The sequence below is a fragment of the Hyperolius riggenbachi genome, chromosome 5 (genome assembly GCF_040937935.1).
Source record: "Hyperolius riggenbachi isolate aHypRig1 chromosome 5, aHypRig1.pri, whole genome shotgun sequence".
Lineage (NCBI taxonomy): Eukaryota > Metazoa > Chordata > Amphibia > Anura > Hyperoliidae > Hyperolius > Hyperolius riggenbachi.
In genome coordinates this window covers 289644841-289660169 of record NC_090650.1, presented here as the reverse complement: position 1 = coordinate 289660169, position 15329 = coordinate 289644841, and the positions used below count along the sequence as shown (strand labels likewise).

The 15329-nt window shown below is 42.0% G+C and overlaps 1 protein-coding gene across 8 annotated transcripts in view; it reads left to right on the top strand.

Annotated features, from left to right (window-relative positions):
• The window catches only part of ZNF236 (zinc finger protein 236), a 255861-nt gene that overhangs the window by 127344 nt on the left and 113188 nt on the right, over window positions 1-15329 (top strand). For 7 of the 8 annotated variants that reach the window (XM_068237058.1, XM_068237059.1, XM_068237062.1 and 4 more), the window contains exons 14-19: window positions 1546-1806; window positions 3552-3793; window positions 5857-5958; window positions 6438-6589; window positions 12039-12142; window positions 12466-12617. In XM_068237058.1, coding sequence (XP_068093159.1) covers window positions 1546-1806; window positions 3552-3793; window positions 5857-5958; window positions 6438-6589; window positions 12039-12142; window positions 12466-12617 — 1013 coding nt within the window. The remainder of the gene's footprint in view (window positions 1-1545; window positions 1807-3551; window positions 3794-5856; window positions 5959-6437; window positions 6590-12038; window positions 12143-12465; window positions 12618-15329) is intronic. The other variant, XM_068237055.1, reaches the window with a different exon arrangement.

Below are 15329 nucleotides of genomic sequence, written 5' to 3'. Positions count from 1 at the left end.
AAATCTTGGGTAGCAAAACATACTTACCAAAGAAGAGGTAAACCTCTGAATACTGCAGAGGCTTACTGTATCCTTCATGCCACTCCTCACTTGAACCCTCCGAAAGAGCTTGTCCGCTCTCCTCTTCACGCATGAGCACGCTGTGCAGCACCTGCGCAGTAGCATGAAGTAGATAAGGCATAAGCGACTCTGGCTTACTGTGCAGATGCAGGACAGCCACAGGCACAGTATACACAGGAGGGACACAAAGAGCCAAATATAGTGTAGTATGTACTAGTAGTTGAAATGAGGTATGATAGAGTAGTAAGCTATACTCACAAAGTAGGGTTACCTCCAAGGCAACCATTGTATAGGCAGGTGTGGAGATTAGACCTGACCCCACTCAGTATTACGAAGTCACTCTCCGTAGATGAGGAAAAAAGGGAGTAACACCCCTCCACCCGGGGTGGACTTGATATAGCATAGTGTGGATACAGAGGCGCCAAAAGGATTAAAGTATCTAAAAAGTTGAAAACAGGAGACAGTGGTGGACTCACCTCCTCTAAGCAGACACAAAAATTGCCAATGTGTTTGTTCAAATATAACAAGTTTATTTACATACTCCGGGGGACAATGCTACGCATTTCGCAGGTTTGATCCCGCCTCATCAGACAATAACAATGGAGCAATAGCATATGTGGTCAGTAGAAGGGCCAGGCACCTCTGTTGTATGGCTGTGCTGGTTTCTGAAGAAGAGCACAGTACTGATCTTCACTTTCTTCTGGGGAGGGCAGTGTGGGAAGCCTCTACAGGATCCAGAGGCATCCCTCCTGTTCAGTGTTAAAGAGAACCCGAGGTGTGTTTAAAGAATGTTATCTGCATACAGAGGCTGGATCTGCCTATAAAGCCCAGCCTCTGTTGCTATCCCAAACCCCACTAAGGTCCCCCTGCACTCTGCAATCCCTCATAAATCACAGCCGTGCTGTGAGGCTGTGTTTACATCTGTAGTGTCAGTCTCAGCTGCTCCCCTGCCTCCTGCATAGCTCCAGTCCCTGCCCCCGTCCCTTCCCTCCAATCAGCAGGGAGGGAAGGGATGCAGGCGGGGACTGGAGTTCTGCAGGAGGCGGGGAAAGCAGCAGACTGACACTATAGAGATAAACACAGCCAGCTCTGACAAGCTGTTTGTCAGCAGCGTGGCTGTGATTTATGGAGGGATTGCAGAGTGCAGGGGGACCTTAGGGGGGTTTGGGATAGCAACAGAGGCTGGGCTGTATAGGCAGATCCAGCCTCTGTATGCAGATAATATTCTTCAAACCCACCTCGGGTTCTCTTTAAGTGTGTTTTCTTACTCAAAGTTCGCTTCAGGTGTAAATTAAGATGATGTTTTGTGACATAAATATAGACGTGTAATTGAACTTGCATTCTCTAGATTGCAGCTCAGGCTTTTGGAATGTGCATTTTCGTGTTAGACACAACTCACTGTAGTACAACATTTCAATAAACTTGTGTGTCTTATTTATTCATAAGGTGTTAATTCTTTTTTTTCTCTCTCTTTTTTTACCATAGATCTCACACTGGGGAAAAGCCCTTCAAGTGTACCCAATGCGGGAGAGGTTTTGCCTCCTCCGGAGTCTTAAAAGCACACGTTAGAACGCATACTGGCTTGAGATCCCATAAGTGCCCTATATGTAATGGAGCCTTTACAACTGGTGGCAGTCTGCGGCGTCACATGGGCATTCATAATGACTTGCGGCCATACATGTGTCCTTATTGTCAGAAAACATTTAAAACCTCATTAAATTGCAAAAAACACATGAAAACCCACAGGTAAGTTATGTTACTTTTTGTTTGTGTACATCTGTGCTGTGCTGCAAGCATTTTTCTCCGAATATTGCAATCATTTCTAATTGGTGTTAAAACTGATGAAACCAATAGATGATAGTATGGTCAACAGATCCTCACCCTTTGTGAGGCGCTGGCTATGGTTGCTGACCCTGGACAGTAATATAAAAGCTAGGATCTATTTACAAAATCTCCTTTTCAATCAAGATTTTAACAGATACAATGTGAAACTCATTTACCTTTCAAGTTAATTTTTAATATATTGATTTTATTTACTAGATGTTTGTTGTCTGTATTGAGTTTGCTATTGTAGACATTGAATACGTTCCTGCTCCCTAGTAACTAGCCAAGTTAAGATGAAATAAAGTTAACAAAGCCCTGATAATTATGTGAATGATAAGTGTGTAGGTAACAATGTTCCCTGCTTTTCCAGCTTATTTCCTCTGATATGAAAGTATACATATTGGTTGTTATTTCTCTTGTACTATTTATTTTCATGTGGCCCAATTACACTTTTATAATTGCTGAATGCAGGCAGGACCACTATTGTCCTTAACCCACATTTGCTGTGAACAGAACATGTGATGGTTATTATAATGCTTTCTTTTTGCCATTTTCTGAGTGTCTGTGATCTCCATGGAACAATACCTTTATTGCATTTATTCCCATACATGTTCTTAAAATAATTACTCTTGTATATTTATGACTACATAGAGCTAGTCAGAAAGAGCAAAGCGTCAGTAGTGGCAACAACCTCATTTGCTTAGATACATGGCCTCAATTCACTAAGCTTTATCAAACACTTTATCAAACGTTTGATAATTTACCTCATGGGTAAAATCTAATTTTGAATTCGCTAAGGTGTTATAGATTTATTGAATGTAATGTGTTCAAGAGTTTGTAAGAATGAACTCAGCTTTTCTGAGCTAACATTGCCTGGTCTTTCATTCTCATTGGGTATTTATATGCTCTATATTAGCCGTGTGTTGCAATGTGGGCATTGGGGAATTGGGTCCTTTGGTGCTCTGCTGGTCGCCAGTTTTGACCTTGGCTCCCTCCTGTTTTATTTGTCTCTGGTGAGATGAGCCCTGGAGTTATAACCTAGTAGTCACTTACAACAAGGTAGCTAAATGATCTAGAGGTAGCAGTAAATCAGCTTTTGCAGGACACTCTCGTGAAGTCCACTGACTATTTAGAATCCATGCCCTGGGGGAGGATACTACTTTCAATGGTGCCAAGATCAACAGGGCCATGATAGTTGCAAAAACTGAGCAGCTGATTATTGAGCATGTTATTCCTGATACTCTGCACCTGTTCCTGGTATCAAACGTATCCTTTCACGGGGATCAATCAGGTGAGTTAAGTGTGTGTTACTTTTATGAAGTCATAATTGCACAAGGATAACTGAGTTAATGAAATGATTTCCTCTGTAATGTATTTTATATCCATCAGATGTTTAATGTGAGTTTTAATCTTTAAGCACAAATGATTATGTTTATTGTTATTTATATGCTCCAGCAATTCTTCAGGGCTGATGAACCGTTAATACTTTCCAAACAAACCCATGTTTATCTGTGTATGTATGGATTTACCTGAAAAAAAACATTATTTCTTGATAGGTCTCGGGTTTGGGAAGCCACATGATGCAGGACTATTTGCAGCATTCAGAAATATGAGCTCATAATATTTGCTGTGCCATATGGATTTTTCATTGTTATCTTTCATTCCAGATATGAAGTTGCCCACCAACTTCAACAGCATCAACCTGCAGCTACAGAAGAAACCCCAGTAGATCAGATCCATGTTTCCAGTCAAATGCAAGTGGAAATAGAAGGGTCTGGCCTACATCAGTCAAACAATGTGCCCACGCAGCAGGAAGCCATTTTACAGCTCAGTCCACAGGCAGATATGGATACGGTTTCACCTGCTCTAGAACAGTCACTTGCTGAACAACCACTCCAGTCTGATGAAGGTAAATATCTAACATATGCTTTACATATAAGACTTGGTTTTACAGCATGACATGGCCCTAACTTTTTCACTGGGAGAAGTATAACACTGGGGACTGGGCCTAGACACTCGGTGGGTCCAGAGGAACACCAGTGGAGAGGCTCTGGATTTCATGCCTCTCCTCCGGTGTTCCTCTGGACCCACAGAGTGCCTACGCCCAGTCCCCAGCTCTAGGTGAAACGAACGCTCTACACGGCTGTTCTCACCAAATAGGCGAGACTTGTCCAGCTAGGGCAGTTCCTGTTACCTTACACACTGAGCGCTCTATCTTGTTTTTCTTATATTTGCAGTGGATCACCAGAGCTGCTCAGTATACACCTTCGCCAGATCACACTATTATCTAGGGTCCATACTGCCCTAAGCTTGTCTTGTAGCATCGTCACAGTCACCTCACAAATGGCTGTCCATCTTCACTACCCGGTTGGAGATAAAATAACTGCCATTTCAGTGCATAATTCCTTAAAGTGGTATGGAACTCAAAAATACATCCTTGCTATAAAACATTAAACACCCCCCCCCCCCCCCCCCCCACACACACACACACACACACACCATTACAGCAGAAGCAATTCTGCATTGTTTACACAGCTTCGTATAGCTCAAGACAGTCTGATAAATTTGGTACCGCAATGGCAATCTTATCAATTAGCTTGGAAATGAAGTATAAGTGTTAACCCTTCTAATAACTTGGAAACCATTTCTATCTTTTTTGCTATTCGTTTTATGCCGAGTTTCAATCTCCGGTCTTTGGGGTCATATCCATGCCAGGGATTAGGATGGACTGAGAAATGTGTTCTACTTGCTAAACCACACCTTTCCTGATTCACTCCAGTCCCATCAATCAATTTGAGCTGTGTGAGGACCTTAGTCTTTGAGGACTGAAGTTCAACATCCCTGATTTAGATCATAAATACGATTTGAGTTTCATACCACTTTAAAGAGATCCTGAAGTGATGATGAACTGTACACAGCCTCAGCTAGGACACTCTTCTGAAGGTGGCCACTAATGATCCAATTTCTAGTGAAAAATCGTTAGAGCGATCAGAAATTCTGATCGGAAGTGAAATTGTTCACTACACCATCAACGAACCAATTTTTGCTTCCTATCTATCACAACCAACAAGAAAATCCAAATTTTGGTTACAGGAAAATCCAATCAGACAACGAATTTTATAATCGTATGTAATTGATTGTGCCCATCAACGGAGATTATTTACAACCAATCCGATCAGAATTTCTGATCGCTCTAATGATTTGTCGCTAGAAATTGGACTGTTAGTGGCCACCTTTACAGTCAGTGTTGTCAGTTGAAAAAGACTTGCATTCAATAAGGCCTAGATCCAAGACATTGTGGTGCAAATAGGATACCTGTTTATGTGCTGTAGCTGGCTGTGCGGCAGTTTGTTGCATGGCAGTATAGCTGGCAGTGCGTTTTAACATCTTGGTGTGTGACACCTTGTTTTTAAGATTTTATTCAGTGGTTGTCTGGCAATGATGTGTAAATAAAGGTATTTACTATGATAAAATGAAGCGAGGTCTAGCATCACTTTCTGTATATGCTTATTGTTCTCATACCTGACCAGTGCTCCCCCAGTTTATCCGGGGATCCACAATTACTAATCTCTACCATTGAGTTCCAGCATCGCCATTCTACACAGTGTTGTCAGTTACCAGCTCCTGATAATCTAGTTGAAGTATCTTCAAGCGTGAAGCACTGTGCAAATCCAACATTCAGCATGGTTACAAGAAGCATGGCCTGGATGCAGCTGTTGCCATCCCTCTACACTCACATTGTGACAATATTCCCCTCTCATCGTCCCCCACATTTAATTCCTCCAGAATGTATCTGATGCTGTTTGAATATATTACACATAACAGTTATAGTCTTTACTATAAATCATGCATTGTACTTTTTTTCCTTGGTGACTTATGCGATTTTTTGTTTTCTAACTATTATAAACCGACAAATGCTTTTAATCCACTTCATAAAATATTTCCACTAGTTAAACTGTATACATTTTTCAGACAGGTTTGTAACTTCTCAACATGCCTTACAAGAGAATATGGGCCAGTATGAGCCTCAAGTCTTGCCACCACAGGGATTTGATCAGCAAGGGCTTCCACAAGGTATGCAGTTTAACCAGTTACGGATGACGCTAAATGAAATCTATGGGGCGGCATATATTTCAACTCACCGACGCCCTGCATTCTCGTCGCTATCTCCCTGTCGCAGCTTACTCACTTTGCAGTCTATGTTATGGCAGAGCACTGTGAGCGGGTCAGGAGCCGATTTCTTTGGCTTCTGATCCGGTCTATCAACATAAGCAACTCCCATTGGCTTAAATTGATAGACACGGTCAGGAGCCAATGAGAGCAGCCCCTGACTGGCTCACAGGACTCTGCCGTCAGAGTGGGTAGCCTGTGGTGTTCAACGTGGACGGCGGTTGCGGCGGGTATGTGCGATACATCGGTTTCTGATACCAGCAGTCTCTGGTCCTTAAGGGGGCAGAGACCGCTGGTACTTAAGTGGTTAATGCATAGTTATTTGTTTGATATGAACTTCTTAGCTTTTGAGTTGTGTCTTATGATGTAAATATTCCCCTCAGGATTTACAGTGACTGATGGGTTCAGTCAACAAACTTCATTCCCAGGTGTGCAGCAACTGCAGGACTCCAGTACTCTTGAATCTCAGGCTCTGTCCACAAGTTACCAGCAGCCAACTCTTATGGAGGTACCCACCACTGATACCATTAATGTGGTAAATAACCATTTTATACCTCTCATAATTCGCTGGCATTGACAAGATGTAAAAGATTTTTCAGGTTCTTTTATTTTCATTAATAATTTGTGTTTAGTTTTTTATTACATGCCTTACAGTCTAAAAGGTTAAAGGTATACTGTAGGGGGGTTGGGGGAAAATTAGTTGAACTTACCCGGGGCTTCTAATGGTCCCCCGCAGGCATCCTGTGCACGTGCAGCCACTCACCGATGCTCCAGCCCCGCCTCCGGTTCACTTCTGGAATTTCAGACTTTAAAGTCTGAGGCAGGGGTCACACTTGTCTTTCAGTTTTCTACACTTTTCAGAAAACTGAAGGACACGTGTGACTCCTGCCTTACAACAGCTAATGTAATTTATTGAGAAAACTGACAAATTGCGCAAGGTGTCAGTTTTTTTCCTGCATGCAAAATCTGCATTCAAGTGTGACCTAGCCCATTGACTAACATGAATTCTCTGTTGAAATCAGTTTTTCTGTGCAGAAAACGCACACGAAAGCAAACAAGTGTGACCCCTGCCTGAAAACCACAGCGCCTGCGTTGCCGTGTCCTTTCTCCCGCTGATGTCACCAGAAGCGTACTGCGCAGGCCCAGTATAGTCTGTGACTGCGCAGTACGCTCCTGGTGACATCAGCGGGAGCGAGGACACGGCAACGCAGGCACAGTGGTTTTCAGACTTTAAAGTCTGAAATTCCAGAAGTGACCCGGAGGCGAGGCCGGAGCATCGGTGAGTTGCTGCGCGGGCACAGGATGTCTACGGGGGACCATTAGAAGCCCCGGGTAAGTTCAACTCCTTTTCCCCCGACCCCCCTACAGTATCCCTTTAAGGGATAGGGCAATAGATGCAGGGAAGCTGTGTATGAGATGGTAAAATGGTGGTTAGTGGTCAAAGTGTTTTAAGTGAGAAAGTGTACTTGCCTGAAGAGGTGAGTTTTTAGGTTGTGCCTAAAAATTGGCGTATGTGTTGAGGGAGGAAATTCCAGAGGAGTGGATAGGATCAAGAGAAGTCTTGTAAGTGGGAGTGAGAAGAGGTAACCAGAGAGGAAGACAGGAAAATGTTCTAAGTAGAGTGGAGAATGCATGTAGGGTGGCATTTTTTTTTTTTTTAACATAAGCTACTTTTTATTATGGAAGTAAAAAGTAGATACAAATAGATACAAATCTATTTAGCAGATTGTGTGGTTATTCCCTTAGCAGTTCATCAGTAGCTCCTCACTTTGAGGCACTTTGCACAACTATCACTTTGCTTACCTGTCTTGAGCTTGCCTGTCAGAGGCAGACAGATGATTCAACATCTGCTGCAAATGTTTAGTGAGGATAATTGTAATGTCAGCTACTTCAGTAGCACTTGCAAAATATTCACGTGTGTACACTATCAAAATGATAAGTTAGAATGATCAAATTGTTGTGATAATTTTTAACCACTTCAGCACCACAGGGTTTTTTGCTTAAAAACCAGAGCAATTTTCACATTTCAGCGCTCCTCCCATTCATTCACCAATAACTTTATTGCTACTCATCAGATGTAAATGATCTATATCTTGTTTTTTTTTGCCACAAATTATCCTTTGTGAGGGTGATATTTGCTTTTAGTAATTATGTTATTATCTGTGCATTTTAAAGGGAAAAATGAGAAAAAAAAAAGAAAAAATACACTTTCTCCATTTCCATCCACTATAGTTTTCAAATAAACAATGGTACCATAGGTAAAACCCACACATTGTATTTGCTAATTTGTCCTGGTTATCTCAACATTTAAATAATGTTCCTAGTACAATGTATGGCGATAATATATTCGTTTCTGGTTTGTGTTTTTTGTTTTCTCATTGTACTCTATCAGTAATTAAAAGCCCTTATCTTCATGATTAACAGTAATACACTCTCATGGCATACATATTTTAAAAGCTAAGTCCCTAGGGTAACTATGTATTCTCTTTTCAATGCTGTCACTTTTGGGTTTTTTTACAAGTATTTATTTAGGGGTATAGAGTATATTAAAATAACAGTTTTATTGCTTTTCATTCAGTTTTCCAGTAAAAAAAATCACATGACTTAGCCCTCAGTTGTCAAACAACACAAAATCTATTCTCTCACTTGTCACGGTTAAAATGATACCCTACATACATAATCAGATAGCTTATTGGGCATACAGCACACTGTTAACCACAAGTACGCCTATCTACTCCCCTGAGCCCCAGGTGAAGTTCTGTGGGGAGTAGATAAGCGTAGCAAGGGTTGTGCAAGCATTTCATCATATGATTGTATGGTGGGAACTCTTTGAACCTTTTTAAAGGTGTTCTGTATCGGTTTTCGAAAACAAAAAGTGTCACTTACCTGGGGTTTCTACCTGCCCCCTGCAGACATCTTGTCCCGCGCCGACCTCAACGATCCTCCAGTTCCCATGCCGTGGGTCACTTCCCAAGTATTCATCTAACTAGACGAATGCAACTGCGTCTTTGCGCGTTCTCTCTCCCGCTCACGGTTCCGGGAGCTTTCTGCGCAGGCTCAGTACGAAGTTTTATTGTACAAGTTCCTGCATGGGAAGCTCCCGGAGGTGGGAGCGAGGATGCGCGAAGACGCAGTGGCATTCGTCTAGTTAGATGAATACTTGGGAAGTGACCCGCGGCACGGGAACCCGATGATCATTGAGGCCAGTGCGGGACAAGATGCCTGCAGGGGGCAAGTAAAAGCCCCAGGTAAGTGACACTTTTTGTTTTTAAAAACCCCATACAGAACCCCTTTAAATACACCTGAACTGAGGGGGATATGGTGGCTTAGCATATTGATTTCCTTTTAAACTATACCGGTTGCCTGGAAGTCCTGTAGATCTCTTTGGCTGCAGTAATGTCTGATTCGCATACCTGAAACAAGCATGTGACTAATTCAGTCAGACATTAGTCAGAGTACCTGATCTTCATATGCTTGTTTACAGTCTCTGCCTAAACGTATTACAGGCAGAGGATCAGCAGTACAGCCAGGCATTGTTTAAAAGGAAATAAATATGCCAGACTCCATATCCCTCTCAGTTCAGGTGTGCTTTAAAGTTAGCCAGTAAATGGTATCATTATGATTTAAAACTTTAAGAGGAGCTGTAGTCAAAATACTATAATGAATAAAATTGCTTTTTTTTTTTTTTTTTTTTAATACAGTGGCTTGCACAAGTATTCGGCCCCCTTGAAGTTTTCCAAATTTTGTCACATTACTGCCACAAACATGGATCAATTTTATTGGAATTCCACATGAAAGACCAATACAAAGTGGTGTACACGCGAGAAAAGGATCGAAAATCGTACATCATTCCAAACATTTTTTACAAATAAATAACTGCATAGTGGGGTGTGCGTAATTATTCGGCCCCCTGAGTGAATACTTTGTAGAACCACCTTTTGCTGCAATTACAGCTTCCAGTCTTTTAGGGTATGTCTCTACCAGCTTTGCACATCTAGAGACTGAAATTAGATTGACAGCGTTTGTGAACAGCAGTTTTCAGATCTTGTCACAGATTCTCGATTGGATTTAGATCTGGACTTTGACTGGGCCATTCTAACACATAGATATGTTTTGTTTTAAACCATTCCATTGTTGCCCTGGCTTTATGTTTAGGGTCATTGTCCTGCTGGAAGGTGAACCTCCGCCCCAGTCTCAAGTCTTTTGCAGTCTCCAAGAGGTTTTCTTCCAAGTTTGCCCTGTATTTGGCTCCATCCATCTTCCCATCAACTCTGACCAGCTTCCCTGTCCCTGCTGAAGAGATGCAACCCCTCCCCCGAGCATGATGCTGCCACCACCATATTTGACAGTGGGGATGGTGTGTTCAGAGTGATGTGCAGTGTTAGTTTTCCGCCACACATAGCGTTTTGCATTTTGGCCAAAAAGTTCCATTTTGGTCTCATCTGACCAGAGCACCTTCTTCCACATGTTTGCTGTGTCCCCCACATGGCTTGTAGCAAACTGCAAACGGGACTTCTTATGCTTTCTGTTAACAATGCCTTTCTTCTCTTTCATAAAGGCCAACTTTGTACAGTGCATGACTAATAGTTGTCCTATGGACAGAGTCTCCCACCTGAACTGTAGATCTCTGCAGCTCGTCCAGGGTCACCATGGGCCTTTTGACTGCATTTCTGATCAGCACTCTCCTTGTTCAGCCTTTGAGTTTATTTGGATGGCCTTGTCTTGGTAGGTTTACAGTTGTGCCATACTCCTTCCATTTCTGAATGATCGCTTGAACAGTGCTCCGTGGGATGTTCAAGGCTTTGGAATCTTTTTGTAGCCTAAGCCTGCTTTAAATTTCTCAATAACTTGATCCCTGACCTGTCTTGTGTGTTCTTTGGACTTGACGGTGTTGTTGCTCCCAATATTCTCTTAGACAACCTCTGAGGCCCTCACAGAGCAGCTGTATTTGTACTGACATCAGATTACACACAGGTGGACTCTGTTTAGTCATTAGCACTCATCAGGCAATGTCTATAGGCAACTAACTGCACTCAGATCAAAGGGGGCCGAATAATTATGCACACACCACTTTGCAGTTATTTATTTGTAAAAAAATGTTTGGAATCATGTGTGATTTTCGTTCCACTTCTCATGTGTACACCACTTTGTATTGGTCTATCACATGGAATTCCAATAAAATTGATTCATGTTTGTGGCGGAAATATGACAAAATGTGGAAAACTTCAAGGGGGCCAAATACTTTTGCAACCCACTGTATTAATTTCTGAATTATTTTGTCAGTGTTTGGCAAGTGTAAAATCTTTCCTCTCTCTGATTTTCTGATCTCTAATATTCTGAAATTTATCAGAGACGGCAACATGTTTAGTACTGGCAGCTTATCTGTGCAGAAGGTTTGTTTACGGAGAGTCCCGAAACCAGTGGAAAAGATCTTTGGTCTCTGAGAATGCTCGGGGGGGGGGGGGGGGTTAATCTTGCATAATAAAACAGCCTAGTGGTAGGGCCGGGCTACACACCAATAAACAGCAATGTATAGTTGTACAAAGCGTTTCTGATACTGAAACCAGGATTTTAAACGTAAAACTGGGTATCCTGAATAATTTACAGCATTCCAATATGTGTCGTTACCGTTCCACTTTAAACATTTACTGTGAGGTTCTCGCTTATTTAGATAGTTATATAGTAATGATATGTTCGTGTAAAAATAAGATATTTTCTATTAGATGCCTTTGAGCCCAATGGAATAAACTGATCAACTTTATTTAGACTTCTTTACTTTTCACTTCATCTTTGTACTTTGCTTTGTCTTGTTACATGAAACATGAAAACCAAATGATGTTTTTGTTGGCCATCTTAACTGTTCCCATCTTTTGCTTGTATTTTCCTTTTCTCTGCAGTTCCAGCATTTGCTGTTTATTGGTACTGTCTATCTTTATATCTCCTTTATATCTCCTTTATATCACCTTTTGTGTTCTTGTCACTAGACCGCTCGCTTAATTCAAGAAGAGACGCAGGAAGAAATTGAACTGCAGACTCAACAAGCTCAGTTTCTGGAGTCTACCGAGGATCAAAGCAGACGTGCTTACAGGCCAGTACAACTAATACTAATAAATTGTAGCAGCTAAGCCTACTTAGTAACCCACATTAATCCAGACTCAAGTGACCTGTCTCCTATAAGAGCAGCCACTAGATAAGGTTGTCTTTGTGTAGAGAGAGATATAATGGTCTAGAGCAAGAATCACATAACGCTATAGTATATACAGTATAATGAGAAGTAGTTTGAATTAAAAAATCATTATTTGGTTATTGAGACATTTATATTGCTACAAAGTGATTACCGTTCTTGTAAACACTTAATGCATTTTTGCTAGACATATAATGAGCCCTTTTCACCTACTGTTTCCATCACAGATGTGAGTATTGCAATAAAGGCTTCAAAAAGTCCAGTCATCTGAAGCAGCATGTTCGCTCTCACACAGGGGAGAAACCATACAAGTGCTCTATGTGTGGTCGTGGCTTTGTTTCATCTGGAGTACTGAAGTCCCATGAAAAGACTCATACAGGTAAGAAACCTCTCTTACAGCAAGCTTTTACCAGGGGCTTACTCCAAATAAGTGCTACATAATCTGCACCTCGACATAACAGACATGCTGAATACAGTAGGTTTCAGAATATATCCAGGATCGATGAACATACGTTGGTGTGAGGATGTCATTGCACGTGTCACCTTAAGGAACAGCCTGGGCCGCCAAACAATTCTAGTACTTCCTCTCTGCCCTCTCTACTGATGAGTGGGGAAGAGATTGCACATGGGGAAGGTCATGTATGTATTGGTTAGGAGAGGAACAGACAGCAATGTCTGCAGGAGTGAGGATCAGGGGGGGGTGGGGGGGGGGGGTCTACAGTAGGAAACAGGGTGCTTAGTATGCAAGCAGCACCTTCAGCTGCCACAAGAGCCTTATTTTTTTTTGTGTCTGTTTTCACTGGTTGGTTGGTTTGTTTGTTTGTTGTATTAGGTTCCTGAAATCCACTCTGGTCTAAAAGTGGCCATATACTTAGAGATTTGCAGCAGATTCGACCATCAGATAGATTTCTGTCAGATGCCTGTCAAGTCGAATCTAACAGAAATCTATCTGATGTGTGCCACACACTAGGAACAGATTTCCTCATAATGAAATCTATTGGAAATCGATCTAAATGCATTGTTTGACCATTAGATCCATTGCAACTCTATGGGACATTGATCTGCTGTCAGCAGCAGATCGACCTAGATTTTCCATCCTGTCAGATAGATTTGCGGTCAATTTCAATCGATTTATCTATCGATTGATAGATTTGATAGAATGGATTTCTGATCGATTCCATAGAATTGATCGATCGATGGCTGAAATTGAACAGTGTATGGGCCCCTTTATACTTTGAGTGATCATCAACTGATTATCTCTTTACATCACCGCAGGAGCTACACTGAGGAGAGATAAGGCATATGTGTGCTGTTTTATGAGAAACCATTTTTCTCTGGTACAAGGGGTATTTTGTATTCTATTATTATTATTAATATGTTAAGCATTATAATGTCTTTCTGATTGCTTCTTGTGATATCTACTACAGGTATGAGCTTCAGAACTATATGCTTTGTCTTTTGTATTAGGTACCACAGCTGTGTTGATATGCATGCATGCAGGTAACTTCTTAAACGATTCCTCTTGATAGGTGCGGTAATTACCAGGTTGTAGAGGTTATCTTAAAAGTATACCTGAACTGACTTGTGACATGAAGAGATAGAAATGGGTACATATAGTACTTGAGCACCTTCTGGTATTGCCTTTTTTTCATTAATTTACTAGTGCTTTGTGTATGCAAATGAGGTCGTTGAACTGCAGTCAAATGCAGTCGGGCTCTCCTGAAAAGTAAATAAAAATCACAACACTTTTTTATGTTAGTGAGCAAACAATTAAAGTGTTAAAAGCTAACTATTTCTTATTGTGGGAAGCAGGGTTGGTGTTTCCATAGAGGCAAAGGGGGCCTTTTGCCCCAGGGCTGCAGAGCCTGTTGGAGCCCCACCAAGGTGTCTTCCCCAATGTACCTGTGCTCCCTGGGACCTCTGCAATGGAGCAATGAAGGACTGACTGAGGAGCGCAGCTGCTGGGAAAGGCAAGATGCTACTCTGCTAAAGACATTGCAGGAGCCCCCTAGGGCACAGTTAATAATCAAAATTGTGGCAGTGACAGTACTAAATGGTAGGGCATACACTCCCCATAAAGAAAAACTCCGTATCAATATTCAAAAATTTATTATTCAAATTGTTAAAAAAAAAAATATATATATATATATGGGTGGACACTGCATGCCTTTCGCATGTGCACAGATTTAGTTTATATACATCCCCCTTGTATTAGAGATTGATGCCGGCGTGTGCTTGCTTGTGTGGATTGGTGATCTGAGTGAATGTGTCATGATGGGGTGGCCATCCCATATATATATATATATATATATATATATATATATATATATATATATATATATATATGGGATGGCCACCCCATCATGACACATTCACTCAGATCACCAAACCACACAAGCAAGCACACGCCGGGATCAATCTCTAGTACAAGGGGGATGTATATAAACTAAATCTGTGCACATGCGAAAGGCATGCAGTGTCCCCCTATAAGGATGGGACTCATAGCAGACACAGTCCAGCAGCGTTAGCACAGTGTGTTTGTATAGCAAGAAATCATGCAGCATGCAGTTTATCCTCAGAGCACAGAATAGCAAGCGTGGCCGTCACGATACTTATCAGCCAGGTTATTGTCTCAGCAAAACCTCTCCAGAAAAAAATGCCCAAAACTTCATATCATGAGGGTATACAATGCAGTTTATCTCAGCATGATGTCACAATTGTGTACAGTAGCTTATCTCACCATACCCCTGGATATCAACAGGGAGACGCTCAGACTTGCTGGCAAACCATGGTATTCAGTCCACAGAGTCTCAGCAGGTCCTCCGTGCATGTTTCCAAGCAAAGTGTGGATCAAATGTGGGCTGGCGTGAGCTCCCGAGCTGTGCTCAGCTGCAGTCCCAAACTGTGCTGAGTGGCAAACAACACTGCCACCTTCCTCTGTGCAGAGCAGGGTGGTTGGGGAAGGCCGGGTGAGAGGGCCTCACCGTGATCAAAGAGTGGGGTCGGGACAGCGTGGCGTCCCATGCAGAGGCAGGACAGTTTCCCAGACGTTTCGCCGGCTTCTGGCTTTCTCAAGGGGGACAGTTAAGTT